General features: G+C 38.6%; 2 protein-coding genes across 11 annotated transcripts in view; one reads left to right on the top strand and one right to left on the bottom strand.

The window, feature by feature from the left end:
- The window catches only part of si:zfos-588f8.1, a 59,516-nt gene extending 50,516 nt beyond the window's left edge, over positions 1 to 9,000 (bottom strand). For 6 of the 9 annotated variants that reach the window (XR_010914969.1, XM_067512121.1, XM_067512122.1 and 3 more), the window contains exon 1: positions 8,571 to 9,000. The gene's annotated coding sequence lies outside the window, so the exon portion shown is untranslated. The remainder of the gene's footprint in view (positions 1 to 8,570) is intronic. The other 3 variants (XM_067512124.1, XM_067512123.1, XM_067512125.1) reach the window with 1 other exon arrangement.
- Positions 9,001 to 15,399: 6,399 nt separating this feature from the next.
- Positions 15,400 to 18,314, top strand: s1pr4 (sphingosine-1-phosphate receptor 4). 2 transcript variants are annotated; one of them, XM_067514298.1, is made up of 2 exons: positions 15,400 to 15,508; positions 16,499 to 18,314. In XM_067514298.1, exon 2 carries the CDS (start codon positions 16,655 to 16,657, stop codon positions 17,888 to 17,890), a length of 1,236 nt encoding a protein of 411 aa, XP_067370399.1. In that variant the 5' UTR covers positions 15,400 to 15,508; positions 16,499 to 16,654; the 3' UTR covers positions 17,891 to 18,314. The 2 variants fall into 2 exon arrangements, with proteins under 2 accessions (XP_067370399.1, XP_067370398.1); XM_067514297.1 differs by lacking the exon at positions 15,400 to 15,508 and adding an exon at positions 15,762 to 15,848.
- The last annotated feature ends 1,702 nt before the right edge of the window (positions 18,315 to 20,016 follow it).

Here is a 20,016-nt window from a genome sequence, read left to right as displayed (position 1 = left end):
GTGCATTTGGTCTGGATGGTCTCCAGTTACGCAAACACTTCCTTCCCATTCAGCCGAATAAAATGCACAAACATACAATATGCTGTCTGCAGATGTGGGGCAGCAGCAGGCAGAATGAGGATGAGAAGAGGAAGTGAGGGGAAGGAGGCAGACAGAGGGGATTATTGTACACGTTCACTCATGTGGGCTACTCTGCTCTAAACCATTCCCAAACACATGACTCCATTGTAGCACTAGAATAGTTAATCCTGCGCTGCACCATGTTAATACTCATTTCAAATCTCTTACCATTGCCATCATTTACATATGCCACACACAAAAGTGATGAGTACGACAACATAGGTAACAAGAACTAAGTGTAACCACTAACGCTGTCTAAAGCCTCTGTTCTCTCTGGCGTGACACCACATTTTTTTGTGGGTGGCTCAAGCGATGCCAGCATCATGTTCTACCAACTGGAAAAACCTCAACAATAATACTATTACTCATCAAAGATGCTTTGACCTCAACTTAAACTTGCTATAACAAGCTTGTGATGGGGATTTGTAGTGAAGGCGAGCAACAAACATAAAATAGATTAAACTGCATGTAGAAAAGATAGTATCTATTAAAATATCTTCCCAGATTCACATACATCTTAGAAGTGATAATGTTCTAATATCTAGACCTAAGATGACTTTTTTTTTAATAAATGTACTCATCTACATCTTTTTAAAAGAAATGGACTAGATAGTAACAACAGGAAAGTACAAAAAGAATTATGTGAAAATCTCATATGTACCTCCTCAAAAATAAATTTCAAAAGGAAAAACCCCTACTAAAGCTATTTTCCAAATGTTAATGCCTATTCTCCTATAGTCTCTTTCATTTATTTTGCACAGATCACATCATGTTTCTTAAAACTCCCCCTCCCCACCTGAGCCAGACATTGTGAGTGATTTCTCTCCAATGAAATGTAACTTGCATATGGAGTCATTCATCAGTGACCAGAGTCAGACTGCTTGGTAAAAATAGAACAAAAACAAACAGAACAGAGCAAAGCCCAGCCAAATGAAAGCACACAGCCAAGGTTTACTGTTCCCACTCCATCTCTTTCTCCTTCTAACCTCAGCTTGTCTGTTTCTTTCCATCTCTTTCCCCATCTGCACCTCCCTTGCCTATAGTCTTCTGTGCTGTTTTTTCCCCCTCTTTCCCTTCCCTTGTCACTCTCCACAGCCCTTCAGGCATCTGCTGTTGAGATCAGACTACAGTCAGCACACTGTGACAAGCATAATGCTGAACACAAAAAGTGCCCAAAATAAAACCCTTGGTCTGGAAATGTATGTCAAGGGCCAACATCACAAAAATTGTGTTTGTCACAGAATATAAATCAATATTTTTCAAAGACAAAACCAAGGCCAAACATATAAAATGCCAAGATATTTTAATAGCTATGTTTGCATGACTGTGCTTCCCCTTAAAAAATGTTCAGGCATGGCGACATAAAAATGTGGGGTAATTATTTCTCATGCAGCACCTCTGGTTAGTAAATTCCATGTAAGGGTCAAGTAAAACAAAGTTTATATTTATAAGATATATTTATGCAACCAAATAATTTCTCCTGTATGTCTCACTGGTGGCCTCAGTTAAAGCCCTCTGGGATGTTACTCTTCTAACAGGCTGCTTATCCTGATGGCATATACAACAGAATATTCCTGCCAATCCTGCCAGTTATGAAAGACAATGATTAGCGGCACTATTTTCATAAATATTGCTTTTTAAAAAATGGATTTCAATAAAAATAAGTTTAGCATTTTTCTATTTAAAACTTTGTTTCAAATTTATGAGGCCAACAAACTGAAACTTACCATGGGTAGTCTCATTAATATCCCATTAATATAATTTAGTTTCGCTTATGTGTAGACTTGGTTTAACAGCACAAAATTATAATGTCAGACCTAATGTCTGTATATATTAAACATTACATTAGGCCTTTAGTAAGTCAACAACAGTTGCCTCTTTGCAACAGCTGGTTCTCATTCTTTAAGTAAAAAAGGGACCTGAATAGCTGTAGGACAGCCAGTGAAATTCGGGCACATTACCAAGAATGGCTTACAGAAAAAAACCTTTGTATCTGCCAATGAACGTTAAAAAGAAACAGATTGGTCGTGAACACAACATCACAAGATACAAATTATTTTTTTGCCTGTTGTGCATGGCGGGGGGTCTTGTTGCCATGGCAGGCAGCCAGCCATGTTGTATATATGTACAATGCATGAAAAAAAAAAAGCTCAAACTGTAATCAAGGTAATAATATGACTACATTTAGTAAACACCATACTTAGACATCTTGAGATTCATGTGGCACTACAGTACGTGAATTTTATATTGACTTGTCCAATATAAATCCAGTGTCTTTAATAAACACTGACGTGGTTCTGCCATGAAACATTTAATGGCAATGGTCTGTCACCTCTCCGTCCTTCCCTGGCTGAGATTATCCATTTTTTTCATTACATAATTTCAAAAGGCGTAAGTAAAGAATTATGCTGAAGACCATTTACTTAAAACTGTCTCTCTTTAACCAACATGTAAAGAAGTCCATCCTGAATTGTGTCAGTATACCCATTTCAAAATTAGAGGACTCTGGTGAACTAAGTATTACTCCAGGCTCTGGAGACTTCAGGGTCAGTCATACATTTCTTTCTTCCTTTGTATTTCCATCTCCAGGGGAAACCAAACTGATGTATCCCCAGTCATTACATAGTCACCAAACAGTGTGTGTATGAGTCAGGCAAGAGTTCATGTTTGGCAGGATGGAAGTGCATTAAACAAACCAAACTTCCTATTGCAATTCAGGATGTAACAGGCAGGTACACATGGCAACTGTGGGACTAAAACAGGTGAGATGAGGCAGGTAAGGGGTTGTTTTTGATTTGGTTGGTAGGAGTGTAAGTAGTTGACCATTTCTGTTGTTTCAACTATTGGGAGAACTAACAGGAATGTTATTATGAAATCAATTTAGTTGTAATAATGACAGATACTCACGCAGGGCACCAGCACCTGCACACTTATGTCTTACAATCCCATTATATACATACTTAGAGCTGGGCTGTGCAGCACAACAATAAATAGAGCCTCAGGGCGGGCCCTCTCTTTGCACATTGCAAGGACAGTATGAGTGACCACAAGGAGGATGGAGGGGGAGGTTGTGACACTTACCACAACCATCAACTAGTCAATTTGTATCCTCCCCAACACACACACCCCCTGTGGGTAACCACTCCAGCTGAGGAGATGGTAGTGAACAAGAAAAAGGCTCCAACACAATAATAGTAATAATAATAGCAATAAATGCTTTATTGGGTCCACATGGTGAAAATGTTTTTGGACAGCTGCACATACACTTTCAGTGACTTGTCTTTTTTAAAAATGCATGGATCATGCTACACTTCAGTAAACAGAGTCGTTTACTGTTCAGTCTATGCAGGCTGCCACTAGGAGATCTCAAAAAACATAAAAACCTTTGCTAAAACCTGTGTAACAATTTCCGGAGAGTAACTGTGCCAAATCAAAGTGCGGACAATGATCGCTGTGGCGACCCTGATCAAAAAAACTCATACCGGTTCAAGTCAAAAAAGTAGAACAATTGCTTTAGCATCCCCAAAAAATGTTATCTCTTCTTACACATGGCCTACATTTGAATACGATAAAAGCCCGATAATGTTAAATCTGTTACTAAACAAAAGAATAGAGTTGTAGATTTTAATGTCTATGCCATATGAAATCTGGAAGCCTGAAAGTGATAAAAACATGATTCCATGATGTGACACGCAAGTTTTCACTGCACTGTGGAACATTTTCAGTTTTGCTTGACTTATAACTGTGCCTATCATAAGAAAGTAAATATGCAGATTTGATCTAATCATCACAATCAAACTTTGATCTCGATCATCACGACTCAATGTGTTTAGATGATGCAGAAACAGCTGGGTGAAAACTTAGGCAAGCAAATGAACTGTAAGTAGGCCATCCCTGCTCTACTTTTTTCCTCACTTATACACTATCATTATAGCTGGATCTATTTAAACGCCCAGAAATCCAGTTTGCCACATTGCCAAGTTACCAAAAAGTTTGTGGAATTGATGACTGAAAAACCTCACTCTCCCTCCTTTTGCCTGTCCTTGTCTACTTAAACAGACTGCCTTGCTCACTCAAAAACTTTCCTTTGCTTGTCCTCACCATCTGCTCTAGTCTCTACTAATACAGGTCATGCAAATCCACACTGCAAAAGCTCAGTTAGAGGCCTTCTGTTCAGAAGAAGTAGGACTTTTTTTTTTCTCCCTGTCTTTGCCCACAGAAATGACCTTGGAGAATTCCTGTCCTTTTTTTATTTGACTAACACACATTATGTAAATTAAAGCACATTCATAGTGTATTTAGACATTATTCCTTTCTTACTTCAGTTCCATTCATGCCTTCTTTTCTGTTCATACATCTACTTAGCTTGCTTTATGGAGTAAAAAGTCATCATATGTGATAAAAAGATATGAAGTGCTGTTGTGAACTAATATGCAACTTTGGCTTTTGCTATCCTGGAGCTGAAATACTATCACCTGAACAAGCTCATCGGCTTTAAAAGACTGAATGAGGGTTAGCCAAACCCTTAACAGTGTTCCTTATGAAACCACAGGTAAATGTGCATACAAGCTTATACACGTCAAATAAATCCTTGCCAAGCCCTTGGCAATGTGCATCATTACTCAATAACTAGTTAACAATCTGACAGTTACAGGGCCTCATCTTTTAAAAGAAAAGTGTAATGAAATATACAGAAATGCAATATTCTAGAGATGGGTGATAAAATAACAAAATTATAATAATTTTGTCCAATCCGCATAGCCATATTATAGGCCATATCATTCTACTAGTTTGTCAATATAATGCAGCTCTATGTTATTATACTGCTATTTATAACATTGATAAATCAATGAAGCAATCTTCCTCCTTGTGTGCATCTGGCAATCTAAAAAATATATAATCTGAAATAATACAGCTCTGCTAAAGAAAGATAATTGTAAAGAGATTGAGGTCAAATATATACTGAAAGAGAAAATTGTAAATGGCTTTGTAATTTGTGATTTGATTAAAATAAACTGTTTGATTCAGGACAGGTTAGCTAGCCAGCCCATATGTCCTACTGAGGCTGTTCTGCAGGGCCACGGGACTACAAGGGTCTGCACTATTCCATGGTTGGCCTACATCATCATAGCCTAGTACTGTACACCAGCTGCACAGAGACAACACATGCTGCAAAGGGAGTCATTAGGAATCACTGCACTGCCACAATACACCACAGCTCAGCCTTTTATTTTCTCCTTATTTTGTGAAAGACCTAAATTAGTGAGACTCTAAGCAAAACGCAAAAGGAGGAACACTGTAATCTAACAACAGCTTTATACTGGACTTACATAAAGAGAGTTAAAACCAAGTACCCAACATTCATAGCACTTTGAACTAGGCAGACAAAATAGCGCAAGACATTTTGCATCAATTTTACGTTTTCATAATCATAATATATTTATCATCAACCCCACAAAAAGGGAGAATTTTTCACTAAACAGTGGAGCTGAAACCACTGTGGTTAGCACCATAGATGAACAGCATCCCAGATTAACCTAATTTCTTTCAATGATTATTATTCATCAACAGATGTGAGAAACTCTTTAAAGTTGTTTCCAAGCATTTCCAAGTGTAGATACCCCCAAAAGATCTAAACCTGAAAACACAAAAGATAAGATGGACAGTAAAGAGAGCTGTTGACAGAACTACTGCAGCTTCTGCAAACTTGCTTTTGCTATCTACAATGTGAAAACAACACCCACACCTTTTAAGTCTACAGCTAAAAATAAAACGCCTAAATGTAGGTTTTCACACAACACCTACAACAAAGAAAGATTACAACATCTATGTAAAACAGGCCATCTTTGACCCCTACTTCAGTGTTGTTGCCTTAAAAATATCTTTACATTTTCAAAACCTACTTCGCTGGCTGTAGTTGTAGTGTTTTACAGCAGAGAGAAGCTTGTCTGAAAAGTGCCAACAACAACAGTTCCTCTATTGTGGTTCAGGTTAATGATCCAAAACTGCAACAGACGTAAATGTAATAATAACACAGGCATCATTACGGTGAACAGGACGTTTACAGATAACACTGACAGCTCTGTGGAAGTGTGAAGCACACAATGCTTGGCTTAGACTGACTGATAGCCCTATCTCTGAGTAAATTAATACTTCATAACACATGGTGAGATTTAGTAGATAAAAATAAACAAAATGAAACTGCATGTGAACGCCTGGTCTGGGGAAAGCCTTGAATCTCTCCTCCAGTCTCTTCGAGAAATACTGGCATAGCCATGATTGAAGCAATTATCTTTTCATACCTAGTTTTACACAACTACATCCCACAGGAAGTGTGGACCAATTACAACTCCAGGCTGAACTGGAGAAGTAATTGGTCTTCATTCCCCCTCCCCCCTCACGTCCTCAACCACCGTCAGCTCTGCAGTGGGGCTTGCAGAGTACCAATCATTAGAAGTGGTCCATATGGTCCTTTTCTTAAAAACAAGTGAGACCCATTCTGTGCGCTGCCTGAGTAGTTTAAGGGATTTTAAAAATGAGCTGCACAGCAACATAACTTTAGGTATTATCTGTTTGCACTACTCAGAAGATTTGGGTTGAGGCCTTAACATGGGTTGACTAGTTTAATGAATGTGACTGGTCCATTGTGAATCCCATTAATAATAGGTTTAAAGAACATTATGTGTTCATATGTAAAAATCTCTCTCTATTTATATTTTAACTTTTAACTTTTTACATAGATACTATAATTGAACCTGTGAGACAGAAATAATTTTAATAATAGATTTTGAATTTGACAGATGGGGGGACCTTGATATTCTTGATATTTATTTTATATAAGTCAAGTATATTATAGTTTGTGAAGGATTCATTTAAAATTCAAATCAGTAAATAGCGGTACATACAAATACAATACAAACCAGTATTTAGCTTCTAACACTATAGGCTAACGCAGTCCTTGGCAACAGAAAACAACATTCAGTACTTCTGCTATACATCTCTAAATGATCCAGTATAGGTACAGTTAATAATGTTTCATTCTTGGGTCTAGCAGATCATTTCAAACCATGCCTGAGGGTCTATGTCAAAACATGGCTGACAGGGCCACAGAGATTCAAGTCTGAGAAGAGGAACTAGAACTACATTATACAGTACTATGAAGTCTTTTATTCTTCCAGTGCAATCAGTCAATCAGAAAAAAAACTTCTAAATGAAGTATATTGTATATTCAGAAGTTATGATTAGTTATTTCCACCACTGACACCTTATTTATGTAGCAAGACCTTGGTCCAGCAGCTTGTGTGGAAGACATTTGACCAGTGGGTTAAATTGTAAAACATGCCATAATGATCACATCAGTGTGATTATTCTATAGCTGGTTCTCAATACATTTGCCCCATTGCGATATTGGTAAAATAGAAAAACACTATTGTAAATACAATGAAACTGATTTATAAGTGAGTATATCTCACAGTCTAATGGTTTACCTGTAAATTGATCGAGAGGCAGTATCTGACAAGATCAAAAACAAAAATCAAAGGTGGGTGGCATTAATACTATATTCCAATGCCAGGAAGAGTAGGCAGAGGCAGTCACTGCTAATATTACTTAGACAGTCAAATAAGCTCAGAAAATTATCAGCTGCTGGGAAAACAGCTGTGTGTGTCTGGGGAAAACGTTGTGATGTCATAATAACCGTTACTGACAACACATTTTACAATAACAATACCCTATCTCCCAGATAGTAGTTAATCTATTGATTCATTATTGCTGTATTTTACTGCTTCACATAAGGCTGAAATCATAGCTGCACTCATCCATAAATTGTGCCACATGGAGGGCACATAATCTCGATTATAGTAATGGTAATTTGGATGGGCTGAAGTTATCCCCTTCTAGACCATCCTAGGTGGATTTATGAGAGGGACGGCTGCGTCAAACTCAACAATGTAGAGCTATTTATTTACTCCATCACAACAAAAAGCAACACGGACATGTAGTCACATAAGGCCACCAGGCCTGGGGACACTGCTCTGCAACAAGTCAGCCCATTCACACACTGGATGCAGCACTAATACTGCGAGTGTGTGTGTGACTGACCACACAGCCCATATGCTGTTATCACCTATTATCATTAACTAACTTACTTCGTCAGCTAAGACGAATGGAAAATTCAGCAGAAGGCTCCATTTGGGCTCAAAAAGGGAAGACTGAACACCGCTTAGAACTACAGGAGGGCCGGGTTAACAGGGGCAAATATCCATTGACTGACGTTAACGTTAACCTACTTCACAGTAACTTAACTTCCTATAACAGCTCTATCGATGCACTGTCCGACAGACATTGGAATGACACAATAATACAATATATTTCCACATTATGCTGCTGTGTTAACCTTTACTCGTACAAACCCCAGCGCGGAACAAACACGACATGTAACGTTAACGTACCTTCTTCGGCTGGTTTTCTCATTGTCCCGTTGAAATCCGTTACTGCATAAACCCGCGATTCAGCCACCGGTGAACAAATAAAATGTAATTTGGTCACAGGTTGTCCGTGTGTGGCTAGTTTTCTTTCCCCCCCACAGACACACACCACCCCTTGTGAGAACAAGACTTGTAACGTTAGTTACCAATCACAGGCTAACAACGGCGGAGCCCCGCACACACAAAGCTCAGAGTTGCCACAGTTTTGTTTGAAACCGACGCGGAAACAAAATGTAACGAACGGACAAAAAAAAACGAAGCCTACTTATACACGAATATAAAACGAAGGGATAAAACTAAATTCAATCTTTTCTGATGAACAGTGTGGTTTCCCACCGGCTAACGAGCTAGCCCGTCCTTACTTCCTTTCTCTCCGCCTGAATAACAGCAGCAGGCTGAGTGGTGAGAAAAAAAAAGTTGAGGAAGAAGGCACGAGCCAGATTCTCTGCAATGAAAGACCCTGTTGCTCTGCTCTAATGTTGAAGAACGGCGCCCTCTGCAGGACGATAGTGTCGGTGGCACCGCAGGTCTGAATTACAGAAAAATACAGTTGCAGTTTCTCACATTTGTTCAGACGCTTGTGTCAACTCTGGAGTCACACATTCAACACACGCAGAAGCTCACTGCTCACTGCAAAATGAAACATTTTGTTTGCAATATTTTCTTACACTAACAACACATTAAAAATATGCAACACAACCCAGTATGTTCATTCAAACAGTCATTTCTACACTCAACTGTCTTTGACATGAAAGACCTACAGTGAGCATCTAGACTGGATCAATTCAGGCCCTCAATATGGCAGACTTTGTTCTGTTTCTTCAATTAAAAAAAAACCCTATTTGAAATAATTTTTTACTGCACTGTATTAGATTTCTTTTTTCTATACTGTACATTGTAACTGATGTTGTGAAAATACAGAAAATTAAAAAGAAATCAAATAAAACTAGTCATTGGAAATATCCAAAAATATCTAAATATCAACATCAAATACTCTTTTATATTTTGTCCACAGGTTCTTATCTGGACAAAAGTCTGGATCAAAGAAGAGACAGTTTCCCTCTTCTTTGATCCAGACTCTGCAACACAGAGTTCTTGCGTCACTGAATGTTAACTGTTTTAAAAAAGGATGTAAAAAAAAAAAAGAAACAGTGGGAAACCAGTGGAAAACACAGTTTTAAGACAAGACTTATGCTGTGCTAAAAAGGTGACAATGAAGATGAAGTGATTTCCAGTTTCATTAAACGATCTTTGCATTTTTTAAATAAACACTCAAAACAAAAGTGAACATGCACCCCCAACAGGGGGTGCCATCTCACTGCTATCTAGTGAGCATACTTGACCTTTTATGGACCTATTAATGAGCCAGACAGACTTTGCCTGCCACCCAGCTTGCATCACTTCTGACCCTGATTTCTGTCCCTGCAAGGAGTGGGTCCACAGGGTGGTTGCTGCATTTTATTTCTTTGCGCTGGTCCCATAGTCCCAGGCATCAGACTCTGAGCATCTTTGACACAATAGTGTCTTTGAGGATGAATAATGTTTAATCTAATTTTCAGGTTGTATCTGCAAGGTTGTGAACACCTTGTGCTGTCTCTATTTTAAAAGTAGAGATTTATTGAGTGTTAGTTATTCAGTGCAGAACTGGGCCAAAGATACAGGTGGCTACACCTCTCTCCGGGTTGACGTTGAACAACTGATTTAACATTAAATACTTTGAGCCATTGTCTTCAGCAGGTGGACATTATTTTCCTAAGTACTGGATGAGATTGTATGAATTACCAGAAAACATTTACTTTATAATTACATTTTTATATGCATTCATTTTTTTGCCACACTTCAATCCCTTCACAGGAGAGATGTCACTTGTTCCATACTGTTCTTACTGTGAACTCACAAACTCGAGTTACAAAGGCTAGTTATTCATTGCAATTACTTTATATCATAATATATCAAGCTGAACATGTTTCATGAGCAAAAATGTTTATTAAAAAAAATTCTTTGTACGCTGCCAAATTTGGGCTTAATCTTATTATGCATTCTATTCAATTGTGAAGCCTATTTTTTAAAAAATTTGTTTGACACTGTGTTTTTTTTTACTAGATTAATTAGAACTATACACTACTGTTATTGTTATGTCATCCTTATTCTGATTTGTAACAGTTTTCACTGAATATGTCTTATCTGTTATAGTTTTGCCATTGTTCTCCTGTATAACTTCTGTCATCAACCTTGATAGGCAGTACTTAAACAAAATTAGTCAGTGTATAATGTTGATGGGATAAAGTCTTTTTATATTACAAAACAGATAATTAAAAAACCTAGTGTGCAAAATGTAAGGTTGACACAGAGGTCAAAAGATGATCAAAATAGATTTATGTTCTATTTAAAAAAGGTTGTGACTTGTCAGTCATCACTTTGTTACAAAATTGCATTTTTCAAAACAAGACATTCAATTACGTTTTTCAATGATAATCATAATGTGTTTTTACCATTATGGTATACCATATTGCCATTTATTACCATCAAAGGAGGAAAATATAACGGGTGTAATACTGCATTGTGTCCACTAGATGCTGACTGCTTGACACCATGCAAGTCAGTCATCTGTACCCAAACTAGACTCCAAGAGCCATATTTAATAGAAATAATTTACTTTTTTTAATAAATTGTACCAAATGACCAGATGGTGTCACCATACATTTTCTACATTTTGATGAATCACTTGTCAAACTCAAGATTAGGTATTATGTATTTCTTATTTTTTTTATTCAGACTCTTTGTGTCTGTGGGTGCTGTGTCTATAATTTATAATTATCATCAGATTTTTAAACATTTCTGACATATATAGCTGTTATTACTTTTTCTTATATTAACAGTGAATCAAGAAGTTGTGTGAAGTTATCAAAATACTGCTGAGGTTGTGGACGCGTAAGGGGGCAGGTGTTTGTTTAAGCCGTATGTGAGCTTTAAGGCAATATCCAGGGATTGTGTGTGCCATGACTAGTCAACTCTCCGCGGGTTCCCATTGCAATCAGCGATCTCACTATTAGCTCTTTCCCCCTCTTTAAAAGAGTGCTAATCACTTGTTGGAAGCTTCATTGGTAATGAAAACCTCTATAATAGTCTCTGTTCCAAGTGTCTATAATACACACTAGATGAAAACTAACTCTTACAGACTGAGTTGTCTTTGACTGAGTTGTCCTGAGCCCTTAGAACTTTGTCACAGAATTTCGGATTATAACATACAAAGTCTGTGACACTGAAGACTTGTTGTTGGAGATATTTATATTACTGTGCATCCAGAAAGTAATCACAGCTCTTACCTTTTTTCATGTTTTATTATGTTACACGTACAAATCACATGTACATTAGTATTCATGGCCTTTACACTCAAAATAGAGCTCTGGTGAATCCTGTTTCCACAGATCATCCAAGAGATGTTTCTACAACTTGATTGGAGTTTACTTGTGGGAAATTCAGTTGATTGGACATGATTTGGAAAAGCTTACACCTGTCTATATAAGGTCCCACGGTTAACAGTGCATGTTAGAGCACAAACCAAACTGTGAAGTCCAAGGAACTGTCTGTAGACCTGAGGCTGTAATTGGTGCTAAAGGTGCTAAAGAGTATTAAGCAAAGGCGGTGATTACTGCGTTTTTTATTTGTAATAACTTTGCAAAGATTTCAAACCTACTTCTTTCACGTTGTCATTATGGGGCAATGTTTGTAGAATTTTGAGGAAAATAATGAATTGGATCAATTTTGGATGATGGCTGTAACATAACAAAATGTGAAAAAAGTTAAGTGCTGTGAATACTTTCTGGGTGCACTGTATACTGGGAACCATACTGCAAACTGCAGAGTAGGTGTCGTAGCAGTTCCAGGACAAGAAATTGGACCATAATTAATTCAGAGAATTTGTTAACTAGTGTCCGATGCCTGGTGGATCAGCTGTACTGCATTGGGTTGGGATGCAGAAAGCCACAGGTTCAAATCCCACCCCACCAGTTGTGGCTCCACCCAGCCAACAATGGCAACCTTAGTGCCAGTCCCTAGCCTAGTTAAAAATCGGGGGGTTGTGGCAGGAAGGGCATCCGGTGTAAAATCACATGCCAAATCAACGTGCTTAACATGCTCCGCTGTGGCGACCCCTGAAGGGACAAGCCAGAAGCAGTAGATCTTTTTTGTTAACTACTGGCTATTGCTGAGATTTACATCATTGGATTACATCACACAGTGACAGTGGTCGATCTTCTTAGCAGTTTTGGCCCTTAATGAAGCAGCCTAATAAGCCACTCGGACCACCAACCCTTCACCTAAATACAATACAATCTAGATGTGGGGCTAGGTCATGCTGCCAAATATCTGCTATTTGCTTGGTCGAAGATAGGATTTGGGAATATATTGAAGGTGCACAGGGTGATCATTTCAAACACAACTTATAACTATTGTTATAATTAGTGAAGCTATACATGTGCTGTAGGAGTAATGTTGTCAAAATCTCTTTTAACAATTTTGGGCTACCATTACAGTACTTCATCGAGCTTTCTCACCCTATGTGACTAAGTGTTGTTAATACAATTTATAGTACTCTCACTAAAAAGCCTTGTCGGAGCAATTGCCACATTAAATGAGCAACAGATAAGTTACACCCAAGCTATTCCTCATTAAGATTTAAGGCTACAAAGAATATAAGGCCTGGACTTCACTGTTATATGATTGACATCTTGCAGATATGGGGGACACAGCCTTGTTCTGTTACTTTTATCATCCATCCATCCATTATCTGTAACAGCTTATCCTTTTCAGGGTTGTGGGAGGGTGTTAACTATCGAATCTGTCATTAGGCAAAACAGTTCGCCAGTCTATCTCAGGGCCAACACACAGAGACAAACACAACCAGGCAACTATTCACACCAACATTTACATGTACAAGCAATTTAGAACCACGTGTTAACTGAAAATGCATGTCTTTGGACTGTGCGGGGAAATTGGAGTATCTGGAGGAAACCCACGCGAGGATGGGGAGAACAAAGTCTACACAAAATCAACTATATGTTTCAACTAAACTAAACTATTTAGGATTACACACCTCTGTATTCAGAGGAGGTGTGGTGGGTGGTGGGTGGTGGGTTCAAATTCTGCTGGCCACATGGGCTCTTCTGTGTGGAGATTGTATGCTGGCATTTGATTCATCCTTCACGCTGACGACATGCAATGTAAAGGAATTTGAAACTGTAGGTGTGGATGTGTTGTTGATGTGTTGTGTGTGTAAGTGAAGGTATAGCGTCTGCACAATCTTCTATGCTATCTAGGCATGCTGGAATAGGTGCACATGCTCTGTCACCCTGAACAGAATAAACAAGTATAAAACACTGTGGTGAGAGTAACTTGATGGACACCATAGGACAAACAATAATTTTACTGAACTTACTTGACATGACCTTGTTTATAGACTCTACATTATAGGTTTACAGGGCTGGTGCTTATCAGTGAAAAAAAAAACACTCTTGCGGTTTTGAATACGTACTTTGTGGTGGGTTTTCTGTTTGAAGTTACATTTTCAGACTAAGGGCGTTCTCAACAGTCATGGGTGTTGTTAACACCTCAGATCGCAGTTGCTTGTTGAGTTTTTGTTTTGACTGTTTTTCTTTTTCCTAATTTAATTTTGCAGCAACATCCTCACCACCACATAATCTGATAGTCTGTAAACTGATCAGTATCTATCAATGTTTTATTAAGGCACGCCTGCTTTTCTTGTACATCTCTTGACAAAAAGCAGAAGTTGAGTAAAAAATTTGCTGCCATGTTTTTATGTTATGCTCGATTAAATTTACACATGCAGTAATGTAGGTCAGGTGTCTCACAGTTCCACAGTTCTACATTGGAATTGTTTTTTTATTTACATGCACAGCATTGCCTTGCTTCTGAATGGAGACAATTTGCCATCTGAAGAAGGATATAGAATCACAGATCTCACAAATCTATTTGTGAGAGTCATATACGATGATAAATAAAACCCTCTTGCAATGTTTCATATTACTAACATAACATTTGCTATGAGCAACAGTATGTTCTTAAGATGAATAAACATTCAGGCTGATTGGCACGAATATAGTTTTCTACAAGGTTTCATGTGACCTTTTTCAGGTCACTCAAGCATACTTTGATAAATGATAATTACAGTGCAGTGAATTAGTGCCCACTTTGCTGAAAGTCTAAAATATATAATCATAGCTTTTTGAAAACTCCACTCAGAAGCACAAATTCAGCCACGAGCTCTGGTTTTGATCATATTTGGTAAGTGGTTTCTTGATTTTGCGTTCTGGCATCACGTTCTGGTGCTTGCAAGATGCCTCGTGTGCTGGTTCTCAGTATATTATGTTTCTACGGTTGACTTGAAAGTGATCATGGCCTCAGTAACACTGTCTGTCTTATGATATGTGGTTAGGGTCTGCTGGCATGTTTGGAGGTTTACTGATGTCAAGAGTGCCGTGCATGGTGACAACAAGAGCATGTTGGGAATAATGTGACTGTAGCCTTCTACTCACAAACTGGCAAACACAGCTGTGTGATGAGATACATGAAACTCTAAAGCTAGAGGGAGGGGCACGTTTCCATCAGATTGGGAGTTCCTGTTTTTCTTTTTGTAAAAAAAATTGAGACAAAAAACAACAAAAGAGATTAATGCCTTGTCTAGATCTCGTAAGTGCAGTGAAAATTCTTGCTACATTTCCTATCATTGAGTCATGTGTTTTCATCTGCATTAAAACAGTATTTTGAAAGAGCCTTTTCCCGTATAAGTTATCACAGACATCTTGAGCAACTTTGATGTTTAGTTGTAGTAAAATCTGTGTGATGCCCCAGGAAAACGTGAGGATCTTGAAGAACCAGAAAAGGTAAACTATGAAATGGTAATTGCTAGAAGAAAACTACATATTCTGAAACAAGTAGTAACATTTTATTTGTTCGGATTTAAAATTTTTAAAAAAACGTACATGAAAACTGTGAAATTGCAGCTGCCTTTTAACAAGCTGATGGAACAAGTGTGATGACAAGCATATTGCATATTGTGTATGTGTGAGTGTGTGTGTGTGTGTGTGTGTGTGTGTGTGTGTGTGTTTTGGGTGTGGTGGTATAATGCCAAACCTTGTCTTACTTCCCCATTAAAAATAAGTTGCAAACATCTGTAGTCAGCTACAACTACTCAGACATTCAGCATCACCACCAGCAGCCTGAGTAAGTCCTCACCACTGCACAGAATTCAATTTACTCTAGAGTTAACATAGTAACTGCAGTGGATTTTCTTACCTTACAAGATAATATAAGTAGAATAAAATGCATTTATTTTGATTTAAACTGTTTTTAAATATTTCTGAATTTCTCTTGTGGTATGGCATGTAGTATCTTGGTCGTGGGAAAATTTGTTTTCTTCTCTAAAGGTTGTTGGTTTTATTTCAAACAGTCTAAATCTTAATATTAGTTGAGTCTTTCGATTGATTGATTGATTTTGATTGATTCCACTGAAGAGGGGTTAAAAAACACAGAACTTACATGATGCTTTCTGTTACTGTGCAATTATTTATTGCTACAGTGTAGTAATTCAGTCAACATCTCTGCTTGGGAATTTAAAGAAATCATTTTCCAGCATTCTTATTATGATAAATGTGTGTATTTCCTGCATGGGGCGATTTAAATGCCCTCGGCAGGTGCTCACTCATCCTGTGTTAACCACAACTAGGCGTAGTGTAGTAGCAAGAGGGACCCATTTAAAGAATGCCTTTTAAATTGGCTGAAGCAGAGTAATGAGAGTGAAGAGAATGTTTTTTATTGCCTCAATTTTCACATACTGGGTACTGAAACTGTTCTTATTTCTTCTTCCTTTTAAGGTTGGTGTTGAGGGCAGTAAAGAGCTCTAGTGGTTAGAGTGTGATGGTAGCCTGTTTGATTGCAGGAGTGCCACACTAATTCCCGTGCAGCTTGTACCGTCTCACTTCAGCCTGTTCACACCCACAGACTTGAGTTTGAATATCCCAGCTATTGCCATGGATGTCTTCTCCTCCCTCACTTCCTGCTCCTCCTGCCCTCACTTGTACCACTTACCCAGTTACCCCAGCAATGTCACCACACCAAACGCCACCAATACGGATGCTGATATCAGCGATGTGATTCTGCGGCATTACAACCACACCGGCCGCCTGCAGAACAGAACCATCTCAAACACCCAGAAAAACATCAGTGTTTCTGTAGCCATCTTCCTCTTCTTCAGTGTTTTCATCATCCTGGAGAATCTCCTTGTGCTGGTGGCCGTCATCTCCCGCATCCGCAGCAGCCGACGCTGGGTTTATGTCTGCATTGCCAACATCACTCTCAGTGACCTTCTTACTGGTGCAGCCTATCTTGTCAACATTTGCATGTCTGGCAACAAGACGTTCCGCCTTACCCCTGCTCTGTGGCTCTTCAGGGAAGGGATGCTGTTTGTGGCTCTGGCAGCCTCTATCTTCAGTTTGTTGCTCATTGCTGTGGAGCGTTACACCACCATGATGAAACCATTGCCCCAAAAGTCGACCAGGAAGACCTACTATAGGATCTATGGCTTGGTGGCTGTCTGCTGGGTTTTGGCACTGGTGATTGGCTTTCTTCCCTTGTTGGGATGGAACTGTGTGTGCAGCCTAGATGAATGCTCCACTCTCCTGCCTCTCTACTCTAAGACCTATATCCTTTTCTCTCTCTTCATCTTCTTTGTCATCCTTCTGGCAATTGGCGCACTCTACGGTGCCATCTATTGCCATGTGCACAAGAGTGCACAGCTGGGCCCTCACCGCAGTCGTGTGCGTTCCTTAGCTCTGCTTAAAACTGTTATCACCATTGTTGGGGTTTTCATGCTTTGCTGGGGGCCACTGTTCCTGCTGTTACTTGTGGATTTCTTCTGCACCTCCCGCCAGTGTGCGCTGCTCTTCAGCGCTGACTATTTCATCTCTCTAGCTGTCCTCAACTCTGGCCTTAACCCCGTCATTTACGCTCTGGGCAGCAGTGAGATGAGGAAGGCCATTGCTGATTTGCTGTTCTGCTGCTGCTTGAAGGCCGGCGTCTGTCACCCAGATGCATTCACATCCAAGGAGACCAGCAGCACCTCTGAGCTGAGAAGGGACAGTCTGAGGAACAGCTTTAACAAGGTCAGGAGTCTGAGTGTGGCCTCTCCACCATCAACCCCAAGCAAACCTCGCAAAAAATACAGGCTGAGCTCCACCACCAGCTGCTTGTCGGTTTCAAGTGGTTAAACCACAAAGTGCTCCCCTCCCAAGACCTGTGTGCACTGATACACATCTAACTGTTTCCCCTGAGTTTTGGTTTGAATGTTCACTGTTTTACCAGCCTGTCCCAGCTCTGTTAAAAAAGTAGTAAGAATATAAAGGTATCCTTAGGTTTTGCAGTAATATATTAGGATTATATATATACTTGCTGTATTGTATTGTTACTATGTTGCACTGTTATTATGTTATTACTAAGTTTACCTTTTGAGAAGTATATATTTTTATGAATTCTACCACAGATAACAAGAATTATTATTTACATAAACTTAAATAGAAAAAAATGTATATTTATGTGTAATACATTGCATTGTAACATTTTGTACTGAGCCTCATTTTTCATTGATGGAAACTGATCAAAATATAAATAAAGTTTATTTTGCTGTATGCATGACATCTGTAAGGACGCTACCACTGCTTTCCTCTTGAGGGAGACAAATTGTCAAAGCTATGACTGACTTGTTATAGAATAGATTAACCTCAACATAAATGCTTAGTAGTTTTCTAGATTTACCATATCTACCTTTTTAACATATTACACCACATGGAAAAGGGCCGTTTTTACAGGTCTTCTAAAAATCTTTTTTTTTATTCATTCATCAGTTTGATCCAAAATGTGACATGCATGAGGTGAAATTTTTCTTGCAATAGATTTACACTGACTTACCAGACTTCTCAAAGACATTTTTTGTACCTGCTGTACCTCGCTTCTTTGTGATAGGATGACTGATTGAAGTTCAGTGTAAAGGAGGTGAGGAGTGGGACTGCAGCCCGAGGGACACACATAGCCCAGGCTAATTGATAAATTCATTATGACTGTATGGCAGGGTAGAGAGATAAAAGTTAGGAGACTTTATGCACCTATGAGTTATACAGACTACTGCATTGTACCTCTGCTGCTGCATAGCGGAACAACTTGTTTTGTCTGGGCCTGAGATTGTAGGAGGTATTTTTACAAAACCAACGTACACCTATTCTGCAAATGCAAGAGTATGCAAAGTGTGCTTCTCTGGCTGTTTCACTATGTATTTTACTAAAACGGGCATTGCAATAGAGGTGCATTCCCACTAGCTACAGTAGAGTTCCTATTCAAATGTACTAAATGCTATTTAAAGGTTAAAGATTTGAAAGTTCCCACTTTCAGAATAATGTGTGGAGTTTTCTAACAGGTGATGAGAATTGCAAAATCAAATATGTAGTATGTAGTAATGTAGTAATATACATCATAAAAACATAAAAATATATTCAAATACGGTGAAATTTGTATAGCATAAAATCAAATAGACAACCATGTCAGATCATTGGACGTTTCGACAATGATTACAAGTCATAGCTAATTCATTATCAGATATTGTATTCAACAGCTTGATGTACTGATAAGCTTTTTGTTTGCATGTGTGTGAGTCAGGTTCACAAAGCATAGCTGATGACAAGATTAAGCAGGTGGGGAAAATATCCTTAATCCCTTTCCTTAGCCAAAATTTGCATAATAGATCTAAATGCCATGAAGTGTCCCTGTAGACCAGAACACCGAAGCCCCATCCATTAGCTTATTTAGGAAGTGTTTTTTCCTCATAGAGGGTTTTTATAAAAAGCTGAAACACGATACTGTAATTTTCTGTCCATAGTCAAATGAATCTTCATTTGCTGTTGTAATTTACTATTATTCCCAACCCATCAGCAGCAGCTGTAAAACAGCCAATACTTGAAAACAACATGGGTCTTAGTAACAAACCTTCTCTAGTGCTTCTGAGCTGCAGAAAGAAAATATTACACAACCTCTCCAATTTGCATGTAAGAAATAATCAGTTTAATTTGTTCAAGATTTTTAGATATACACCATAATGCAATTCAACTTTGTTCCTATAGGGCAAACATTTTAAAAACTAGAATTAAAATATGTTGTCTTAACAATTCACTTTCTTATCAATAGTGACTTCTGCATTGTTGGCCTATCCTGGCAGTCTGTCATGTAGGCATTCCTGTCGCTGACGTGTGTGAGCTGCACAGGCTCGTCAGTGACGCCTCAAAGAAGGAAATGAGGCGTTAAGGTGAGAAAGGAAAAACTCTGCTTTTATCCTTAGACATAAAACAGC

The sequence above is a fragment of the Channa argus genome, chromosome 8, assembly GCF_033026475.1.
Source record: "Channa argus isolate prfri chromosome 8, Channa argus male v1.0, whole genome shotgun sequence".
NCBI classification, from domain to species: domain Eukaryota; kingdom Metazoa; phylum Chordata; class Actinopteri; order Anabantiformes; family Channidae; genus Channa; species Channa argus.
Note: the sequence above shows the minus strand (reverse complement) of the source record. Positions and strands in the feature narration are given on the sequence as shown.